The following is a 23220-nucleotide window of genomic DNA, read 5'->3' as shown; positions in this document are numbered from 1 at the left end:
TGCCCTCACTTGATATTCCCAATCTCTAAGATTCCTATTGAAACAACTGGATTTCGCTCGCCACGATTTGCAGAACATCAATAAGTGTGACTGAACCAGACATTTCAGTCCAGTGTTTAAGACTAACTGGCTTACCTGACTATGTCTGGACTCTCCGTATTTGCCGTTAAGGTTGGCCCGATGACAGTTTTTGTACCACCAGGCTCCTTTGTAGGACAGTGCACAGTTAGTGACAGCGATATCATTGTCCTTGTCCTTGGTAGAGAAAGGTCTGCTCTGGTGGTAGCTTAGAGAGTCACCTGAAGTAAAAAGAGAACATAATTACAACTAATAGGCTTAAATATCCAAAACCACTCTGAAGAGATCATCTCTGGGGTGTTTTAAATGATTGAATGAATCAAAAACAAGATATTTCCTTTCTGTCTATGTAAAATGAATGCCCAAATGTCCTCCAGCCGCACCTGCGGTGCCATTATACTCTCCTATCCGCAGTTTGTAGAGGCTCTTGGAATCTCCAATGGAAAACCTGTCATAGTTGGCATATACAGACTCCTGGCTGTCTTTCATGTCAATGCGGAGCTCATAACGACCTTGAGCTGCAATCTTCTGAATGTTGTCCAAGCCTGCATGGAAAAATGAAAAAAAAAAACACGTTCTACCATCCATACCATCTCATCCCTGTGTTCCAGCCCCTTAACATGCGAAAATGTTGCCTTCAAATACTGTATGGTTCTCACTGATAAGAGCCTATAATTTAATATAAAAGCAGTGCTCCTGTTTGGTGGTCCATCTCACTTTCTCCGACTCTTATATGTTGTGAAGATAAGGAGCAAAAGACTGCAGATAAACAGTCTGTTTATTGAAGATAATCAAATTTTCTGACTGTGCAGTGGAGAAACATACTGTCTGGCTAAAGACACAATCACTTTTTGATAGCGTAGATGTCTCCTGATAATAGAACTCCATCTATTTCGTGAGTATCTACAAGGATGTGCCGTAACTCTGAACTGTAACTAAGCCCTGAATCTCACCTCAGGATTTAATGCCACAGAATGAACCTAGGAAGCAGAAAGGTGATGAACTGTAACAGTGAGGGGAAGAGATCTGAATTACCAGATGTGGCCAAAGAGCATCTTTAAAGCGGCCATTGTTGTAATGAGATTAGTAAAAAAAAAAACGAATTAAATAGCAGCATGCACACCATTTTTTTTACTGACCCAATCAGTACAATCTCAGCAAGAGACTGTGTTTTTACTTGATTAAAATCAGCCAGGCATCACACTGCATGATATCTAAAATATTACAGAATCGTATCACTTTTATCACCATTTTGGGCTAAGTACTGCACTTTAACAGCACACTGCACATTTTATTATCCCACTAGCATTGTTTTAAGCATTAACCTAACAACATTTCGTTAGATTTACGCTTAAAACAGGAATAAACTATTTTCCAAAGGAGTAATAAAAAAATAATAATAATAAAATAAAAAAAAATAATAAAAATAAAAAGTCATGGTATATGATATATAATACAAAACCAAGAAAAATAATGAGCAAAAAATAAAATAAAATAAATAAATAAATTAAATAATTAATTAAAAATTAAACCAACCAAACAAACATATTTGTTCAAGATATTCTCTGAAAATTATTTTCCTTTTCTTACACAATTTTGCTTCTTAGGATCATGTACTGCATCAATGCTTAGATATTTTTTACTGTAAAACAAGATAAAAGTAATGAGTAAGATTATTTTTTTTCCGGTACAATGGGGAATACAATTAACCATTTTAAACCATTCATCACACTGGTTAATAAAGAACAGGCTATATGCTTCTTATTATAGCATAATTTCCAAGCAGAAACTGAAAATATACATACAATTAGGTCTGTGTCCTCTGAGGAAAAACACTATAATTTTCAAATGCGTTGCAAAGGAAATACTATATTTTTTATCAGTCCAGGAAGGCTGCACTGAAATCTCCAGGAACCGACTAGTGGAGTCCATTACTTTTCAGAATGACTTTGCTCCTTCTTCAATAACACTATATCTCTATAGTACTGTCCTATCTGCATGGTTGATCTTCAGCCCCATTACCAAAATATACCATTCAGGAGTAACCGAGTGTCATGACCAGGTGAGGAATTATAAGGAAACCCAGGGACCATGCAGAAGTGAGAAGCACCATGGGAAAGCAGACGTGCTCTCTACTTTGAATGCTTGAATGGAAAAGTTCATGTCTGCCAGGTTGTGGGGTTGATGAACAGACAGTGTTTGTGGGGGATGTAGGTCAGTAAAAGTTTTGCAGATGAATAAGAAATGTATGTAGTAAATGATACTATGCAACAAAAAAAAATTATTCTTAATAATTCAATATACCAGGGACGACTTACTTTTGAAAGTTCAGGGGCCACAATGATTGATTTCTTTAGGGTTGTGAATAACTTTTCTTTTTGTAATTCATGTATAATAACAATTTATGTAGACTATGTGTGATATGTGGTATTTTTATTTAAATCTGGTATTAGTATACACTACCATTCAAATGTTTGGGGTCAAAAAGGTTTTTTAATGTTTTTGAAAGAAGTATCTTATACTCACCAAGGTTGAATTTGATCAGCCTTTAGTATCTTACATGATCCTTCAGAAATCATTCTAAAATGCTGATTTGGTGCTCAAGAAACATTTCTTATCATTGTCAACGTTGAAAATGGTTGTGTTGCTTAATTTTTTAAGTATAAATCTTTTTTAACATTATAAATGGCTTCACTGTCACTTTTGATCAATTAAATTCATCCCTGCTGAATATACAAGTATGAATTTCTTCTAAATAAGTAAAAAAAAAAAAATATATATAATAACCCCAAATTTTAAATAGTAGTGTATATCAAAATATAGGTATATTTTTTCAGGAAATTCAACCCACAAATAGCAGAAAGGTTTTTTTTCGATAAGATTGGCGCTATTACAAAACAGCAATGTATGTAGTAAATGATACTATGCAACAAAAAAAAATTATTCTTAATAATTCAATATACCAGGGACGACTTACTTTTGAAAGTTCAGGGGCCACAATGATTGATTTCTTTAGGGTTGTGAATAACTTTTCTTTTTGTAATTCATGTATAATAACAATTTATGTAGACTATGTGTGATATGTGGTATTTTTATTTAAATCTGGTATTAGTATACACTACCATTCAAATGTTTGGGGTCAAAAAGGTTTTTTAATGTTTTTGAAAGAAGTATCTTATACTCACCAAGGTTGAATTTGATCAGCCTTTAGTATCTTACATGATCCTTCAGAAATCATTCTAAAATGCTGATTTGGTGCTCAAGAAACATTTCTTATCATTGTCAACGTTGAAAATGGTTGTGTTGCTTAATTTTTTAAGTATAAATATTTTTTAACATTATAAATGGCTTCACTGTCACTTTTGATCAATTAAATTCATCCCTGCTGAATATACAAGTATGAATTTCTTCTAAATAAGTAAAAAAAAAAAAAATAAATATAATAACCCCAAATTTTAAATAGTAGTGTATATCAAAATATAGGTATATTTTTTCAGGAAATTCAACCCACAAATAGCAGAAAGGTTTTTTTTCGATAAGATTGGTGCTATTACAAAACAGCTTCACATTACATAACAGATTGAAAAAAGCCAAAGACACAACAACAAGTTGTGATACCATAAAGGTCATAAACAACCTACAGTTAGACCATGTTTCCACCAAACACAAGCGGAGCATCACACTGTGGTAAAACTAAAAATATAACAAGCTCTCATCTGTGACAGTTTATGCAGAATAGATTATTTCCAGCTCTGGTTTTTTGAAATCACACTGTGGTATTACAGAGAATTTCTACTGGCCACACAGCCCTTCTAATTATTACTAGGGTAAGAAGGCATACTAGTGATTTTTGTAGGTGCATTTACCACAACTTCTACTCTAACATAACAACCATTAAGTGATTTCTTTATTGTAGTTATGAATGAGTATATAGTATGTGAAGAAGACGCTCTTCAATGCAGAACTGCCACAGAGATTATTTGCTTTCTGCTCATGAGCTGAAATTTTTCAAATGAGCTCCTTCCACACTAAATATAGTTATACTTATTATCCAGGCATAAATGTCTGCAGAGGCATCATTTGTAGTGTTTACTTTTTATCTGTAATTGAGACAATGCTTTGAAATCCATGGCGAGCACAAATGCTATTTTTTCCCTGATTTTTAATTAATATAATTATAGCTTTCTAATAAGATTTATGCATCAGGGATAAAAAGGAAAAGGGGATCTATTGTTTTCTATCAAATTGGATTTTGATGAAAATAATTACCGGATCATTTAAATAGAATCTGAAAGCTCAGAGTCACCGTGACAGACTGAGGGGTCCCGGGAAGCACAGAGCACATACAAACACAAGATACCGTATGCGGGAGGGCACACAGAGAATTTCAAAGGATGGTAATTTGATGCAGCCTCTCACAGCGCTAGAAGACTTTGTGTTATTTTCATCTTTATTCAGAGCAGCACCACGCTGTCTCTCATTTGAAAGTGTGATCCGTATAATGCAAGTAAATAGGCGAGTTATACAGTGTCCCTGAAGCAAGTTAGGGTTAAGTACTTGGCTAAAGCTAGGTGGCTTCCCAAAATGCCTATGTAATATTTACTGTAAATGAAATAACCGTCTCATTGCTAGTCAAGAGCACTCATCACTGAGTAACATTTCCAGGACTGAAGCTTAAATATAACTCAGACATTTGCGAGAAAGTGCTGACCAAATTTAGATCAGCCTGAAGAGATTAATGGGGCCTTAAATGACTATATTTTTAATGGGTCATCACGTAGCAGCTTTTTTCCCCAGACAGCTCTAACTGCTCTGTCTATAATTCAAGCGTATTTCACGTCTTCTCACCGAGCCAGAATTCATCCTCCAGGTTGCCAAAGCCGATCTTGTAGTCACTCCACTTCCTGGAGAAATCAGTCAAACCGTTCTGACGTCGCTGGAACACCTGAAACACAATCAGCAGAGGTACAGCTGCAGCACAACACGCTACGCCAATTAAATATAATGCATTTAGGGCAATATGGAGCACATGAATGGCAATTGATCCCAACAGTGTCATTTTACTTTGGGATGATGACATCTGCAATATAGAGGCTGCTGTGTCGATTGTCATGACCAGTAAAAAGCCTGTTGAAAAGACCAGAATGCACAATCGCCAGAATACGGTGTTCTTCAAATACTGGTCTCTGGTGTGAGATGCAGGCAGGGTCCAAAACTTACACTTGTTATGTGCCAAAGGCGATTATAGCTTTTTGCCAGTTGGTTGCTAACTTTATTAGGAAAAGCAACATTATATGGTTTAAGTCGAGTAGTAAAATCGATAGTCTGATTTTGCTGATGCAAGTAGCGTATGTCTACTGAAGAAACTTGAAACCTCAGTGGAAACATTTATCATGAGAAAGTTTTTTTTTTTCAGACCTCCATGTGGTTTCAAAGAGTGGCAGAGATTGGCTCATCATCTTATTTGTAATAATAAAATGTCTAAATAAAATAAATAAATAAATGCGTAAATAAATAATTAAAAATGTTTTATTACATAATGATAATAAAAATAATTATTATTTATAAAAATGGCTAAATAATCATTGTCATAGCTAAAATCATATAATGTTTTAATATAATTAATAACTAATTTCAGTTTTTATATTTTACATAGCTTTTTTGGCCAGTAAGATATTTTTATGGCTGGTAAATGTTTTCAGTTCACCACCTGCCAGACAGATCTAGCAAAAAGTTCATTTTGGACAGATGTAGATTCCCTGGTGTTGACACCAATTCCTCAACTAGCTTAACCATTAAAGGGATAGTTTACCCAAAAATGAAAACTACCCCATGATTAACTCACCCTCAAGCCATCCTAGGTGTATATGACTTTCTTCTTTCAAACAAATACAATCAGAGTTATATTAATAAATGTCTTGCCTCTTACAAGCAGTGTTGCCAGTGTCTGTGGTTTTCCCGCGGAATTGGGCTACTTTAACACTGTTGCCGCGGATTGTTTTTCATGTTTGCAGGTTTAAGCGACCCCAATAATGTGATATTTAGCCCCTAAATGTGAATTTTACCAGGAGAACCCTGCCAAAAAAATGTGTATTTTACCAGGGGAGCTCCCTCGAAACACAATTGGGCTAGTTTTGAGTAGCAATTGGGCAGGTTTTGTTGTGAAAACCTGGCAACCCTACTTCCAAAGTTTATAATGGCAGGGAATGGGGTTTAAGATTTGGAAGCCTAAAAAACTGCGTCCATCCATCATAAAAATATCCAACCCCATAATATAGCCCCACACGGCTCTGGGGGTTAATAAAGACCTTCTAAAGTGAATCGATGCATTTGTGTAGGAAAAATATCCATATTTAAAGCTTCATAGCTAACGCTAACTCTTGTACACGAGTTCACAAGAGAGTGGCATTCCAGCGGATCCCATTACAGTTGATAAAGTTTTAAATATGGATATTTTTCTTACACAAACACATCAATTCACGTCAGAATACTTTTATTAATCCCTGGAGCCATGTGGAGCACTTTTTATGATGTATGGACAAATTTTTCTGGGCTTCAAAGTTTTAAACCCCATTCACTGACATAATATAGCTGTGAAGAGCCAGGAATTATTTTTAATACAACCCCGATTGTATTTGTCTGAAAGAAGAAAGTTATATACACCTATGATGGCTTGAGGATGAGTAAATCATGAGGTAATTTTCATTTTTGGGTGAACTATCCCTTTAAGCTATGGTTGGTTGGTGATTTAACCTGAATCACCAAAAAGAGCATGCTGATCATCTAGCTAGGTTTGCTTGTGAACAGCATTGGTTATGCCAGCAATGAAAATGAGCAGCTTGTCTTTTCAACAGTAGCCAGTCCTATAATGTGGCATTGTGGGATTTTGTGCAAATCATACATTGTGCCATACATTCAGTACAATACAGACAGACTCCGATGTGATAGTCAGATCTCTCACTCACTATCCAGCCGCCTCCGTCGGTGGTCATGTCGCAGTAAACCTGCACACCTTGGCTGAGGTCTCTGTTGATGTAGATGGTGTAGATTCCACTCAGCGTCTCTCCGTTCAGGAGGTGTTGCGCACAGTTCTGTGGCGTGGGAAACAATCGGTTTCCTGAGGAGAAAAAGGGTTGAGAAACATCCAAAACAACAGAGCAAAAGAAAGCAAGGGGCCACTGGGAGGTTAATGAGCTGTGATTTGCATCGCTGCCATGACAATGGAGTGCAAATTTGTTGATGATATGAAACACTATCTTTGGAAGTAGGGTCCTTGAAAAGTCACAGAAACACAAGGCAATAAATGAGGGATGCACACAGATGCCTTGAAGGTGTCGCTACTGATTTGTACTTGATGATGTTGATGGGCTGATAGTGTGAATTTGCACCTAATGAGGTGAGTGAACCCGATCTGAAGTCTGCAGGAGATGTGGAAGATTTGCACCTGTTGTGAAAGATGTAGAAACAATGGCGCTGGTCTCTAATCCTCTGGCGGCTTGCAGTCTCACAGTGTATTCGGTGGTCTCCGCCAGCCCCTCGAGACGGATCCATGTGTCTTCGGCATCTAAGATCAGCTCCTAAAACACAATCAAACACAGTCTACTGATCCGCAGGCACGCAGAGGCATTAGTACATTACCTCTGTTCAAACACTGTCGACCAAAACTAAACAAAGAACCGCTCAGCGGCAGAGCGGGTTTGTGGAAAACATACCAAGAGATAGTACAAAGAACAGCAGCTCTATGCATTGTGGGTAGGAAAGATATTCCTCAAAAACAAACAGAAAACAGATCACAATCACTTTAGGAACTGTCTGACAAATTGTTGTGATCCCTGGCTGCTTACTGTTGGGTGCTTTTCATACAATACTGCCTTTCCTCCCTGTGTTTTTCTACAATATGATTAGCAGCTCTAAAGCCCAGGATGGGGGAGGAAGAGTCTTATCAGGTCCCGGTGCTGCTGCGGAGAGATGGCGTTTCTATTTTGGTCTTCGGCTCATGACAGTTCACTTCCCCTCTTTTGTTTTAAAAAAAAAAATCACTTTTATCGAACTAATCTGCCATGTGCCTTTTCAGACTTTGGACTCCGTGGATTCACCAGGGACCTCAATGGATGTTGGCACATGTGACCCAGCCTTGAGGTGTATGAAATATGAAACATTTGATTCAATATTTATTCTTGTTATATTTATTTGTGACCCTGGAGCACAAAACCAGTCTTAAGTCGCTGGGGTATATTTGTAGCAATAGCCAAAAATACATTGTATGGGCCAAAATTATAGATTTTTCTTTTATGCCAAAAATCATTAGGATATTAAGTAAAGATCATGTTCCATGAAGATATCTTGTAAATTTCCTACTGTAAATATATTAAAACTTAATTTTTGATTAGTAATATGCATTGCTAAGAACTTCATTTGGACAATTTTAAAGGCGATTTTCTCAATATTTAGATTTTTTTGCACCTTCAGATTCCAGATTTTCAAATAGTTGCATCTCTGCCAAATATTGTCCTATCCTAACAAACCATACATCAACGGAAAACTTATTTATTCAGCTTTCAGATGGTGTATAAATCTAAATTTTGAAAAATTGACCCTTATGACTGGTTTTGTGGTCCAGGGTCACATTTTCAGTAATGTGTATGTGAATTATGCAGCACAGCAGTGTTTTTAATGAAGTCGCAACAAGGTTGCTCAGTATGCAGAGGACATTGAGCAGGTAATTGTTATAGGGAAGCTGCTGTCTGTAGCAGAGTGGGACTAATTTTTATGTTCTCCTCTTGATTCTTTCACAATCCTGAGTCTGAAATATGGGTTGAGGCAACACATAGTGGATGCAGACACTGTATTATTATTTTCAGCATTCTAAGTCTTCGAAAAAAATCCCAAATTGTCTGGTATTATCAAAACTGTCAACATTAGATGCCAAGCTGGCTCTAATGGAAAGAGAATGCTTTTATGTCTAAGACGCACCAGCAGGGTTTATATAATCTGTGCACCACTGACACCCACTGGACGGATACAAACACTAACAGTGGGCTACTAGGTCAAAGCATTCTGTGTTGCATTGATTGTGTGTGTCTGTTTATAACAACATAAATCTAAAGAATACAATCCATAACCTTTTGTATTTCCAATTGCGTTTTCCCATCAGGCTAGTTAAATAAAGATGTCCAAAACAGATTATAGGACAGTGATCATGCATTACAAGTAATGCAATTATTTGAAACGGATACTGTATCTACTGTATCATTTCAGAGAAATTATTTCAGGGAAGTCTTTAATAGGCATATTGTATCTGGAATGACTTTGTTAAATGATTTCATTAATATTAATGAGCAACATCAAAGCATTTAATTAAATTGAGCTATTCCGATAGGAAGATCTAACAGCTTCCTTAGATGGTTGATCTCTGTGAGATGTAGAGATGGTAAAGTTATTATAAGATCAGGCTGTACATCAAGTACAGTTTAATTCTGAATTGCAATGAGCATACAAATGTGAACAATTGTTACGTTTAAACCACCAATAAAATGTTTACACAACAGGCATGTATTTTTAGTTATAAAACTTCCAGCTGTATTCATTGCTCAAGGTAAAATCTATATTATGCTTGCCTTTCGACTGCCGTCTGCTGCTTTGTAGGTCAGCATGTAGTTATCGATGTCTGCGATGGGCGGCTGCCAGGATATGAGGGCGCTTCGATGGTTAATCTCACTAGCTGTCAGGTTCTGGGGCGCATCCATGGCTGTTTAAACAAAGATCAAAGACACTAAAGTCCCATTACCAGGTTTTCAAGCAACATTACACTACATAGACTTAACTTTCAAATGACTGTAAACACATAGATTCAAAAACCCTATAAACGTATGGTTTACGCTAAATGTTAAAATTACTTTTTTGGTCAGATAATAATATTTACTTGTTTGCATTTGTTTATTAAGTGTATATTTTGTTTATTGTTTTTTTTTTGGTGGCTGACAATGCATGTAATAAAAAGACACGTCAGTTTAAAACATGAATTTTCTATGTTGAAATTATGTGCAATGTTTAAGCTTACTTGCGAATGTTTCTGCCACATGTGTATACATTATGCTCACCAATAATGCATTTATTTGATCAAATCAGTAAAAAGAGTAATACTGTAAATGTACAATTTAAAATAACTTTTCTGTTTTATTATTTTAAAATGTAATTCCTTTGAAGTTGCATTTTCAGCAGTTATTAGTCCAGTCCTCAGTGTCACATGATCTTTCAGAAATCATTCTAATATCCTGTTTTTGTGCTCAAACATTTCTTATAATTATCAATGTTGAAGACAGTTGTGCTGTTTAATTTCGAGGAAACTATGACGTGCTTTTTCAGGAACTTTTGGTGAATAGGAGTTCAGAAGAACAGCATTTATTTGAAATAGATATCCTTTGTAACAATATAAATGTTTTTATTGTCACTTTTGATCAATTTAATGTGTTTTTATTGTCACTTTTGATAAATTTAATGTGTCCTTGCTGAATAAAAGCATTAATTTCTTTAAAATAAATAAAAACAACAACAACAATAATAATACTTTGGAAGCGCTCAAATTCTGTTATGCTTTATTTGTTGATTTGTTTTGTTTTAGTATTTTGTCACATGGAATTTATGGCTGAGGTTCAAAACAATCTTGCTTCAGCAATCATGAGCAAAGACGGCAGGTTTCACAGGGGTCTTATTCCTAACAAATGCTACTAAAATGAATGGGAATGCTAACAGATTATAGCTATTTATAATCTACAAGTATTTTAGACCTGCTTGGTTTAAACTGACAAACTACACTAATAGAGCATGTTTAAACTGACCATCCCCCACCTGACATTCAGCTGTTTTTTTCTTTATCAGATGCTATTGTCTGTGTATGGTGTGCATGTTTGGAGCTGTGTCAGCACACCCGCTGGAGGCATGTTAACTGGTCGCTAGCCTGAGGACAAAATAAATCGCATGGTTGTGTGTAGTGTATGTTTCAGGCACAGTGACAGATCCACTTCAGAGGGAAGACAATTAGTGTGTGTTCACCGGCGTCTTGTCTCCCAACGTGATCTCTTATCAGTCAACATGCCACTCTCCCTCCAGCAGAGTGTCAGCACACAACCTCAACACACACACACACACACATACACACACCAAATGCTGATGCTTCTTTTCCATGTCTTCAAAAGCCATCATCCGCTGTCTATGTGCAGAAAACAAGATGTATTATTATTTTTTTTTTTTCCTTCGGTGGGTTAAAAAAATGCAGCTCTCCTTCTCAGATCCTACCTCTCATTCTCTGGAACTGAAAGTATGAAATGTCTTAGATATGAAATGTTTTGTTGCACAGGCAGGCGAGACAACATTTTAATAAGAAACATGCTAAACTCTCACAGTGTTATGGAGGTGTAGAATGTCATATCAGAACATTATTTATGCATATGAAAAGTCATGCTGGTTTGACACAGAAACATACATATGCAGTCAGACCCAGTATTATATATTGTCTATATTTTATATTATTGACTAATTTTTTTTTTTTGTGTGCAGTTTTCTTAGTGGCAATGTATATAATAAAATATGTCAAACATCAGTTTTACATGTTGTTGAATTTGAATTGTATAGTAAAGACATTTATAATGTTACAAAAGATTTCTATTTCAAATAAATTCTTTCTATAATTGTATAATCACCAAAATTCTGAGAAAAATGTATTAAGCAGCACAACTGTTTTCAACACTGTTGATAAGAAATGTTTCTTGAACATTAAATCAGCATATAAGATTGATATTAAAATAACTTTTTTTGCATTCTAAGAATATTTCACAATATTACCCTTTTACTGTATTTTTTTAACCAAATAAATGCAGCATTGGCAAGCATAAGAGACTTATAAAAAAAAAACCATAAAAAATATCTTACAAACCCAAACTTTTATATATAAAACGCCTTATATATTCTTATATAAACTGTTATATACATTCAAAAAGTTTTAACAGACTAGGCTAAACATTCTGCCTTTGATTTCTCATACTTTAAACTGACTGAGCAGGCAAACTAACAAAGTGCACCTATCGAGAATGAAATCCAACCGAGGAGAAAAGGAGAGAGATTCTCCTGTGCATATCTGAGGAACACATTCATAATCCTGTCCTCACCTTAATCTCTTTAACGATGAAGTTAGAACTGTAATCTAAATCAAAATGACAGACAGCACTAATCCTGAAATAGGCATGAAATTTGTCAGTTGTTGTCATCTTAATGATCTCCTTAAGCTTCCATAAGCCTCCTCATAAATGCCAAAATGATGCATCTATGACACTTCACCTCCCTCAGGGTGGGAGCTGCAGATTCCTAAACACCACAGGATGGTAATTTCAGGGAAGTTTTTTTCAGGCATTGCAGGCAATGAAACATTTTTATCAGAGCATGGCAGGATCTAAATCCACTGTTATCAGAGCAGAACTGTTTCTGAATTAAATTGTCATTAAGCAGCCCAAAAAAAAGTTTGAAGGCAAATGAACACAACAAACCTCATCAAGCGATTATGTGTCAAGATTCTGCACGTCACTGAGCTGGCACTGAGGTTGCAAAGCCAATGGCCTGTGACACTTTTATGTGCAAATTAATTTCCTCTAAACAATCCAAACTAATGAAGTATTCTGGGAGGGCCGTTTGATTAAAGTCGAGGTCTAATGCATCTGAAAGCGGTCCGCAGCTCCACCTCCCCTTTTAGAGATGAGCTGAAAGTTTCAATGCAGAATAAAGCAGCTTGAAATGAAACCGCTGCTTGTTCTAGTTCAGTCTTCTGTGTGGGAAAGACAGTTCGCCTCTCTCTTGCGGAGAGCCTCTCTGTGAGGAAAGATGGGTAGTGATGCTGATTTCCTTTCTGTTCTCACATGGGAATCGGAGCTTTGCTGACTTCAGGATTTTGTTACACAAACTACAAAAATAAAGTCACGGCCTTGTTCTTGCTTCGCATGAATCTCATCTCTGCTAAAGTAGAAGTATAATTACAGAAGTGTTTAATCTTGCAGCTGTCTATTGGATATATAAGCTTGGATGCTGTTTAACCGAATATCTTCACAGCTGCAGGTAATGCGTAACTATGTAGGTTAAATATCAGCACTCTTGGGAAGCTGGTTGTCCAATTAAATTTAAATACTGGAACAGTGTATAACCAGTTGTAGATAATGAAATCGGCAACTTTAACTTCTGCTAAACCAGTGTTTCACAATCCTGCTCATCTCAGCACATTTTGGATGTCTGATTCAACTTATCGTCTTATTAGTACAGAGCTCCATGACCTGGAGACATTGTGAGGGTGCATCAGGTTAGTGAAACACCCTAAATGTAGGCCATCAGCAGCAGCATTGAGAAACACAGCACAAGGTGGAAAATACTATGATTTGATAGTTATAAAAACTTGTCACTCCTTCCCAGTATTCAAAATATATCTAAGCTTCTGGGTTCATTGACTGATGTGCAGTAAATAAATATCCCACTATATTAGTGCTACAGTTGATATGTTCATTGAACGATTTTGGCTTCTAAACTACTAAACCTCTCCCAGTCTGTGCATAGCTCTTTCATCTTACCTTAAGATATTTTAAAATGTTATGTTATGTTCTATTATGCTCACCATAGCTGCATTTTTTTTATTCAAAAAATATTTTCTTTTCTATTTTAATATACACTAGTTAACATTTTTGATACAAAAATGATTGTAATGAAACTGGTCTCAATATATTCTTTGGGTCATGCCGAAAACCTCCATACCAGTTATGCAAAAATTGGCAGAACTTCCTGTCCTCAATTTTGATTCAGGTTGAAAACCTACTTTTTCTAACTCCTCCTAGACCGTTGGTCTGATTTTCAACAAATTTGACTCAGATCATCTTCAGACCATGCTGGATTTTGTGTCGATATATGAAACAGTTTTCGTTTAATGCATCAGCGAAATTGCTGGAAAGATGCCAAACTGCATCTGAGGCTGTATCTCTGCTAAGCTTTGACATATTTACACCAAACTTTGTATGTGCTATTGTCACCTCACACTGACCACACCACATCAATTTGGTAACTGCACCACCTATTGGTCAAGAGTAATAAACCATTCATTAACCATTAACCCATTTAATCCCACCGGTCACAATTGTGACTACAATTTTTGCTCTCATATTTTTCTGTAGTATTAAAAAGCAACTCTTATTAGGAAGCACATGTTCATATATAATGAAAATTTAAGGTGTCTACATGAGTTTAGGGCAGGTCTAACATGATTGGGTAGTTTGGCCATGTGACCATACACATTCATTTTCTGGTACTGCCATCTTAATGGAAGGATAGTGTCAAAGCTCAGAAATGACAGGTAAGTTTTCCAAGTTAATGTTTGAATAGCTTATACATTTTTTGCATACATCATCATGAAAGGGTTATCTATACATACATATTGAAATTATATTAATACATGGTTTATTCTGTTGTCAAACTGCTGATAATTGAAGACGGTCACAATTGTGACCAGTGGTATAACACAGGGAGTCTATGTTCCCCATATGTCATTCTGTGTTATTCTGATGAACTCTCTTTCAGACTGACCTCAAGTCAAGTTTTGGATTTACTTGATGCTGATGATCCAGGGCCTGCAATTTGCAATATAGCAGTGGTTCCAAAGATAGAGAAGGATGCAATAGAAAGCGACTGTGATAGCGATGCATCTGACATGGATTTTGCTGGTGACTCCGCTCACCTACCATCAAGAATCTTGAATTCTACTGGAGTGCATACCCTTCTTCCAAAGACCGGGCTAGGTCAAGGGCCCAGCGTAGTGCTGGGTTTGGCTGAAAAAGCTGGTGTTCCAGGAGGATGCAACTTCATGCATGACAACCTCTTCACCACATTATCCCTGACTGATGAGATGACAAAGCGAGGATATGGGTGAACTGGGACCCTGCGGCAAAACCAGTTGTTTGATGTGCCATTCAAACCAATTAATGGATTCCAGAAGTTACCGAGGGGCTCCACTGAATTTCTGTCTGAAGGAGAAAAGCTACTGGTGAGGTGGAGAGACAACAGTGTGATCACTGTTGCAAGCAATGTGGAAAATGTCTACTCTGAGGTACCAGTTAAGAGATGGAACAAGGAAAGAAAGACATATGACTACCTCCAGCAACCTCAAATAATCCGCTCCTACAACCAGCAAATGGGAGGAGTAGATCTAGATGATCTTCAGGTGTCCCGTTACCACAGCACAATAAGATAAAAAAGTGGTGGTGGCCAATTTACGTAGAATTTACAATTCTAATCCATGAGTTCCACACCAGCACACATTTGTGATAGTTTTTTAATAATTCCACTGTTATGTCTGAGGGAGGGTTCATCTAATCCATGAGTTCCACACCAGCACACAGTTGTGACTGTTGATTAATAATTGTTGTGACGATTGATATTAATGTATTGTTACATGCTTCTTGACATTGTTACATGTTTCCTACCATAGGCTTATATTTCATCATATGTTTATTTATTCATTCCTTAATTTTTAAAAACCTTAAGGTTTTTTTTTTCATTTTGTAATTTTACTTATTTATTATGTTATTTATTTCGGTTTATAATGAAGTTTATAATAATTACCTTCTAAGTTCCTATAATTTGTCATTTTGTCATCATTTTATATATTTATTTGTGCCAACTTGCTGCATAAGATTGATGTTTTGTCCTTTTTGAAACTGAGTCAGACAATGTTTACTACTTTGTTAATGGAATAAAATACTTGTTTCAACAATTTAAACCAGTCTTTAAACTAATTTCTGGAGATTTGTCATTTTGAAAATGCATTTACGCTATAGAACTAGACTCCCTGTGTTCTACTACCGGTCACAATTTTGACCAGACATAAAACCCATTTTTACATGGACTTTTCAATCATTTTTTTATATAATTGACATTGATTGTTTAATATCCTTACAAATATCACACAAATTCATAAATGCCATATCTGGGAAAAATTTGGGATTAAATGGGTTAATCATGAAATTTCCAAAAAATGCTAATAACTTTTGATTGCATTAGCCTATATTGTAATGAAATTGTAATGAAACACACATACCAATTATGCCATAGTCAGCTGAACTTCCTGTCCGCCATTTTGATTTATGTAAAAAAACAACTTTTTCGAACTCCTCCACAACAGTCACCAAAATCGATTCAGAGCATCTTCAGACTATGCTGACAAAAACTTTCACCAAAGTTGTCCTAAAACCTAAAACCAAAAAGCGTTCTTGTCTTAGGATAACTTTGATTAACTTTTTTGATCCACTTCAAATGTTGACTACTGTATTTTAAAGTGTAATTTATTGATGGCAAACTTGCATTTTCAGCAGCCATTACTAAAGGCCATTAGGCCTGTTTTGAGATAACGAGGGAAGTATAACTGGAACTAGGGGGTCTTGACCTCCTCAAGCGTGTGAATTAGGGTTGGGCCTATAGACGATGCCATCGTCCATCGCCGATAGCTGACAGACATCACGATGTTAAGCTGACATCGTGATCCCCCCCCCCCCCCCCCCCTGCCCCCCCCCAACCCCCCCCCCCCCCGTAATTAGAACACAGGGAACAGCAAACACTTACGTGTGACAAAGTTGGCAATGACTGTGCCACTGGTGAGAGGACCTTTAGAGGCATAAAGAGCCACTGAGTAGGTGGTGCTGGGGATGAGCTGACTCAGCTGGTGCTCCTGCTTGTTACCCTCCACTAAGAAGGTGTCTGCCGTAACTAGAAAAGATACCTTCCATTAGTGCAGAAGCAAGTGAAGAACTGCCAGAGTTTGTTTGCAAATGTTTTTGGAGACCTATTTAATTTAAATGAGCATTTCAATAATTAGGGAAAAAAGCATGATAATTGAATATAAATTTAAATAGTAAAAATATGTAAATATCCCTATTACTGTGAACTGCATTGGACCACCAAGTACCATTAATGACAATTTTGGTTTCTAAAGGCCTGTTCACACCAAAGATGATAACTGTAATTATAACTGTAACTATAAAGTTTTAATAATCATTCTAATTATGTGAGATTGTCTATTTGTGGGGACGCTGATAGTTATGGTTATATAGTCATATTTATAGTTATCGTTCTTTGTGTGAACTCCCCTTAAATGTGCTTTTTGGAGGGATGTAACGATGCACTCTGAGCTGGTTGAAAATCGATAGAAATACGTGACGATTCAAGTCAGTTGAGATGTTATATGGATATATCTTTGAGGGGTACTGCATATATTGAATATTAAAATAGTATTTATAAGCACAGCATTGCTTTGTTTACGGGGGTAACAAAGGAAACGCTGTATCGCTGCAGTTTCAAAAGCGCCACCTACTGTCAGAGAGTGAATTTGCATTCTCATTGCAGCCCGTCTGTTGTTTTTGTTTCGTTTAGATATTTTTATTGTAGTACAGTTTTATAAAGTTAAAGTCAGACTGTTCTGTTTTGGCTTCAACAAAAACAAAAACTGTTAATGCTGCACGTATGCAGCATCTTTGTTTGGATTGTGATTAAAATGCAGTGGCTGTCTCTAATTTTAAATGGAAAGAGCACAGGCAAAGGCTTAGTTTGTTTATATGAAGTGTTTTCTTTTATTTGTACCATTTATTATAAATAATTTGATTTGGGATTTGTTTTAAAATTTCAGTGTACTTTTTTATTTGACATTTTAATTTCACAAAGAAATTTGCAGCATAATAATAAATAATAGAAATAATAGTATTTAATATAATAATTTATTTAAAAAAGTGAGAAAAACATAAAGTGAAATCAGTATTGTGAATTGTATTGCATCGTGAGTTGAGTGAATCGTTACATCTTTAATGTTCTCAGAAAAATGCACAAATGCATGTTAATCCTAACTGTAGGTGAGACCATATTTAACTAGTCTGGGTTGTATTTTTATTTGGTTATTTATTTTTCCCTTGCACAGATTTGCTAATGATATGTGAGGATGCCAAGAAACCGGTCCATGTTGGCATCTGCCTAATTTGGCTAGCATCTGCCAAGTTACAGATGCATTAACTGCAAAAGTTTGACTGGATGTGCATCTTTTTAAACAAATTACACGAGAAGCATTCTCTTCACCCTTTTTAAAAGTTGATAAGCCAATTCATTTTGCTATCCCAACTATGCATGATAATATGGTTAATTGCATTTTATTATGGCCATTTAGCAAGACCCATTTGCATATCTGCATTGCTTTTTCCCTGCCGCACACAGACCTGAAATAGCAAAGCAGCATATATCTTTGTCCAGTGAGAAAATAAGTTACATTTCATTTTGTATTTATGGCTGTGGCTTTTGGGATGTGATTTAAAGAGCAAATGATGCTGATAAATGATGGACAGAGAGGTTGTTTCCACATACCTTGGTTCTGGGTGAGGGTGAGCACGTAGTTATCAACACTGGAAACAGGGGGGTTCCAACGCAGCAGAGCCCCCTGAGGTGTAACATTCAATGCAGTGAGCTCCATAGGCATGTCCATAGCTGTGTGGAACAGAGAATTTGTGCAGGTTACAGACAGACAGTTGGAGATAAGCTCAGCCAAGGTAATTGGCAGCGGTCTCATCTTCACCTTTTTTTTCTTCCTGTGCAAACGATATTCACCGGCAATTTAAAAATAGAGCACCTCAGCAGCTTGGAACTAATTTGTTGTGATTATCTGGCTGGAGAAGATCACAATTTCCTTAATTAGTCGACATCGAGGGGGAAATTAGACAGTCAAATGTGTGCAGAGTACATTCTCAACAGCATTTCTATGCAAGTGAGTAATGAGGAATGTTGTTCTCCGTAATCCTCTATCCATGCTGTGACTTTCACAGATGGCTTTTCTTTTTCACACAGGAAAAATCTCACTCTCCTCTTTGCACTATGGCGTATGTCCTCTTGGAGGAGGTCAGTAGACTGTAATCGTACATTACCATCTTCCCATCCTGTCCCACGCGCATTTTTGTTCTGCCAGCCTCTCTGGCAATAGCCATATCTCTTCTACAGCTGTAGAGAGCTGGCCCTCCCATTAGGCATCATTGACTTTGTTCCAAGAAATTCTAGGCCTCTCACAACCTTCCAGAGAAGCTGATCTCCACTGCCTGACAGCAGTTCAGAGGCAAAATCCCCCAATTCCCCATCGCGCATTCCTCTCTCTCTGCTTTACCAAGTCTTGACATGCCCTACGCTGACAGACTAGGAGGAGAATATCAGTTTTCGCTTATGCAGTGAACGTGAACTTGATGATCCTCAGCAGGTCATTAGGCAGAGCTGTGAACCAGAACATAACTCTGAACCAGATCCATCATGTCTCATCAACTCCTCTTGTCACCCTTTACATAACAGCTGAAATAAGCCACAATGTTTTCTATATCCTATTAATAATAAGCTGTTTCCAAAAGATGCATTTTTAAAGGAGCCGCTTGTCACTTTGCATTGTTACAGCATTGGCAAGATTGCTCTCAACACGGGCAGCTTGAGATTGTTTGCCTGTCATATTTTTATTAGCTTTGAACAAAACTGTCAGGCTTTAAGCTGCGATGGGGAGTGTAGCTGTGTTTTGATGTATAGGCAAACACTTCCTACCTAGTTATTAAGCAAGTCAGCAGTGTTTAAGCAAAGGCCAGCATCTGTTTGTTCTATTGTACTGCATCAAATTATATGACTAATTAGTTAACTTCCTAGGCTCGAGACATAGACTAATTAATTCATTTCAGTGATATAATGCACAGCTGGAACAAAGACTGCTAATGAATAAATAAGCTTTCCATTGATGTATGGTTTGTTAGGATAGGACAATATTTGGCTGAGCTACAACTATCTGAAAATCTGGAATCTGAGGGTACAAAAAAATCTAAATACTGTGAAAATCGCCTTTAAAGTTGTCCAAATGAAGTTCTTAGCAATGCATATAATTAATCAAAAATTAAGTTTTGATATATTTACAGTAGGCAATTTACAAAATATCTTAATGGAACATGATCTTTACTTAATATCCTAATGATTTTTGGCATAAGCGAAAAATAATTTTGACCCATACAATGTATTTTTGGCTATTGCTAAAAATATACCCCAGTGACTTAAGACTGCTTTTGTGGTCCAGGGTCACATATATTACTGTATGTACACAAAAATGTTTATTTTTGATGCAATTAATCGCGATTAATTGTTGCCCAGCACTAAATTTTATTAAACTAATTATATGTAGACAATATAACATTATATGTTATATGCCACAGCCATATCACCCTGCAGCCCAAGACTGGTTGCCCACTGAAGCTAAGCAGGGTTGAGCCTGGTCAATACCTGGATGGGAGACCTCCTGGGAAAACTAGGTTGCTGTTGGAAGAGGTGTTAGTGAGGCCAGCAGGGGGTGCTCACCCTGTGGTCTGTGTGGGTCCTAATTCATTCATTCATTATATAGACAATTATATATACTAAAATAGATTTTATAGATAGACAAATGTATTTTAATAACAATAAAAAAACATACATATTATTCACAAAACAATACACTACAATTGATTAAAAACTACTTAAAATAACCCTCATTTGAATAATAAACAGCAGGGTAGAGACTTTATGCACAATATTTTGTGCATCTGATGGAAATTTTCTGTCAGTACCTTGTCTGTGCATTTAAGCACGAACACTTGTCCACCATTAGTGAATGAGACACATCCCATAGTACTAGCTGCCTGTCACCGCTGTGCGGTGCTGTTCAAGTAAGATGGCAGGTGAGCATCTCTTCTGATCACTGATTCCATTAGTAAAATTTCATTTCACTTCTGAGAGATGGCTGGCAGCCTCCCAGAGGACGGGCAGAACGCACAGGGTGAGAGATGGTACTCATCACATGGTAAATGATGTGCATCATTCCTCAGACTGTCATCCATATTTCTATCAAATCAAAGTTCTGTGACGAACGAGGCTATATGAGAGCACATCCTTCACAAAATACCAAAAGACATTTCCTAGGGTAAATTAGAATACCAGTCTGCAGGATGTGCAGTAGTATATGATTAGTAACAGAAGAGAACAGAAATACCTGTAAAGACAGTAGTGGTGATGACCTTGCTCTCTTGGCTTCCTCTCACTGCGTTCAGCTTGATCTCGTACTCCGTTGCTGGATGGAGGCTGGTTAGGGTGTAGTTGGTGATGTCATTGTCAGTCACCACATTGTCCATCCTACCTGTGATGACAAATAGTAATGCTGACTTATTTGTCTAATTTGTTCAAATTAGACATGCTTTAAATATAAGGCAGAGAATGTACCTTTTGGTGACTGGTAAGACATTTTATAGTAATCAAAGGGTGCGAGTGGTTGAATCCATGATATGGTTACAGATTCCTCTGTGACGTACATCACACTCATATCTCTGGGAGGGTCCAATCCTGCATTATGAAAAAAAAGTATCTCAAGTTTCCACCAAATATTAAGCAACACAATTGGTTTCTTGAACACCAAATCAGCATATTACAATGATTTCTGAAGGCTCACGTGACAGTGAAGATTGGAGTAATGGCTGCTGAAAATTCAGCTTTTCCATCACAGGAATACATTTCATTTTATAATACATAAAATAGAAAACTGTCATTTCTAATTGTAATAATAATTCACAATATTCCTGTATTCTTGATCAAGCAAATGCAGCCTTGATAAGCCACAGAGACTACTGTAATAACACGAATAATCTTACCAACCTTTGAACAGTAGTGTAATATCAATAATGTTGCATTGACTGTAGAAATGCATTATTCACAGTTAGACATGATTAACTTATTCCTGAAGTAAAATGTCCAATAACAGGGGGCTATTGAGATCAAAATGAGTAGTATTCAGCTGGTCATGAGATCACAATATGTCTTCCCCAATAAGGTCACCCAAATATATTGTATTATTGATTAAACTTTTTGGTAACACTTTAGTATAGGGACCAATTCTCGCTATTAACTAGTTGCTTATTAGCATGCATATTACTAGCATATTGGTTGTTTATTACTACTTATAAAGCACGTATTCTATTTTATATTCTTAACCCTACCCAATACCTAAACTTAACAACTACCTGACTAACTATTAATACGCAGTAATTAGGAGTTTATTGAGGCAAAAGTAATTGTTAATAGTGAGAACTGGACTGTATTAATATATTACACTATACAATTGATCAATGTATTATTATTATTATATTATAGATTCCCCATTGCAATGTTATTCATTTCAGTGGAACAGTCATTGTCATTCTTTTCTATTCTCATGTAATTTATTTCCTATTTCTGTTTGTCAAAAGCCCCAGAGAGGAGTATAAGTATGCTGGACACATGACACTCTTCACAAGGACATTTGCATTGTTATTGTCCGCTGCTGTCCAGCAGGGACTCTTTCATGATTTGTTTATCTGTCCCAATAGCACTTAGCATTGCTAAAGTAAAGGTTACACTGCCTCTGAAAACAGTTTAACAGACTAACAGTGGTTCTGGAGCATTCTGACAATTGAGAGGGAAATAATCTGATTTACTCTTATACCATTATTGACGTGGCCAGTCATTAAAGCGAGTGAAAAGCCATCCACACCTCCCATATTCATTAGACTAATGCATTCAATTCATAAACTATGGGTGGCAATTCATAAACAGGTTGTCAACCTCATTTAAATGCTTTCAGGGTAAAATATTCCTCAGTAAATGAGTTGTGATTATTCCTGTATGCATATCTTAATTTATTTTCTACTCCGCAGAGCAGTCAATAAATATATAACCAGACTTTGTATAAAGGGCACCAAGAACAACTTTTTTCAACCCGTTCCATCTGCATTTATTCCGTTTCTTATTGTTGAGCATATGGTGACCTTTTTTCACTTATGTTAATGTAAAGGAGCGTTAATGTGTGAAAATATGGTTTCTAACTAAAGCAAGAACATGCTGAAAATGTACTAAACACATTTCTAAGCTAACAGGCTTTATAAAACACTAGACGACAACAGGTGCGAGTGCTTAAATTGCTCATGTACAAATCGCGTCATTACAATAATAATAATAATATGAAGCAAAGTAAAATTTGAAACTTTTTTTATTTAACTAATCAAGCTGCTGTGCAGG

General features: G+C 36.4%; 1 protein-coding gene across 2 annotated transcripts in view; it reads right to left on the bottom strand.

The window, feature by feature from the left end:
* Positions 1-23220, bottom strand: part of LOC107568984 (tenascin R (restrictin, janusin)) — a 50191-nt gene that overhangs the window by 4052 nt on the left and 22919 nt on the right. For both annotated transcript variants that reach the window (XM_016254983.1, XM_016254984.1), the window contains 10 exons: positions 21394-21513; positions 21167-21310; positions 18499-18618; positions 16717-16860; positions 9696-9826; positions 7523-7655; positions 7044-7195; positions 4927-5023; positions 462-623; positions 136-299 (listed from right to left, as the gene is read on the bottom strand). In XM_016254983.1, coding sequence (XP_016110469.1) covers positions 136-299; positions 462-623; positions 4927-5023; positions 7044-7195; positions 7523-7655; positions 9696-9826; positions 16717-16860; positions 18499-18618; positions 21167-21310; positions 21394-21513 — 1367 coding nt within the window. The remainder of the gene's footprint in view (positions 1-135; positions 300-461; positions 624-4926; positions 5024-7043; positions 7196-7522; positions 7656-9695; positions 9827-16716; positions 16861-18498; positions 18619-21166; positions 21311-21393; positions 21514-23220) is intronic.

The sequence above is a fragment of the Sinocyclocheilus grahami genome, unplaced genomic scaffold (assembly GCF_001515645.1).
Source record: "Sinocyclocheilus grahami isolate Dianchi unplaced genomic scaffold, SAMN03320097.WGS_v1.1 scaffold1299.1, whole genome shotgun sequence".
In the NCBI taxonomy this organism is placed as follows: Eukaryota; Metazoa; Chordata; class Actinopteri; order Cypriniformes; family Cyprinidae; genus Sinocyclocheilus; species Sinocyclocheilus grahami.
This window is presented reverse-complemented; position numbering and strand designations above follow the sequence as displayed.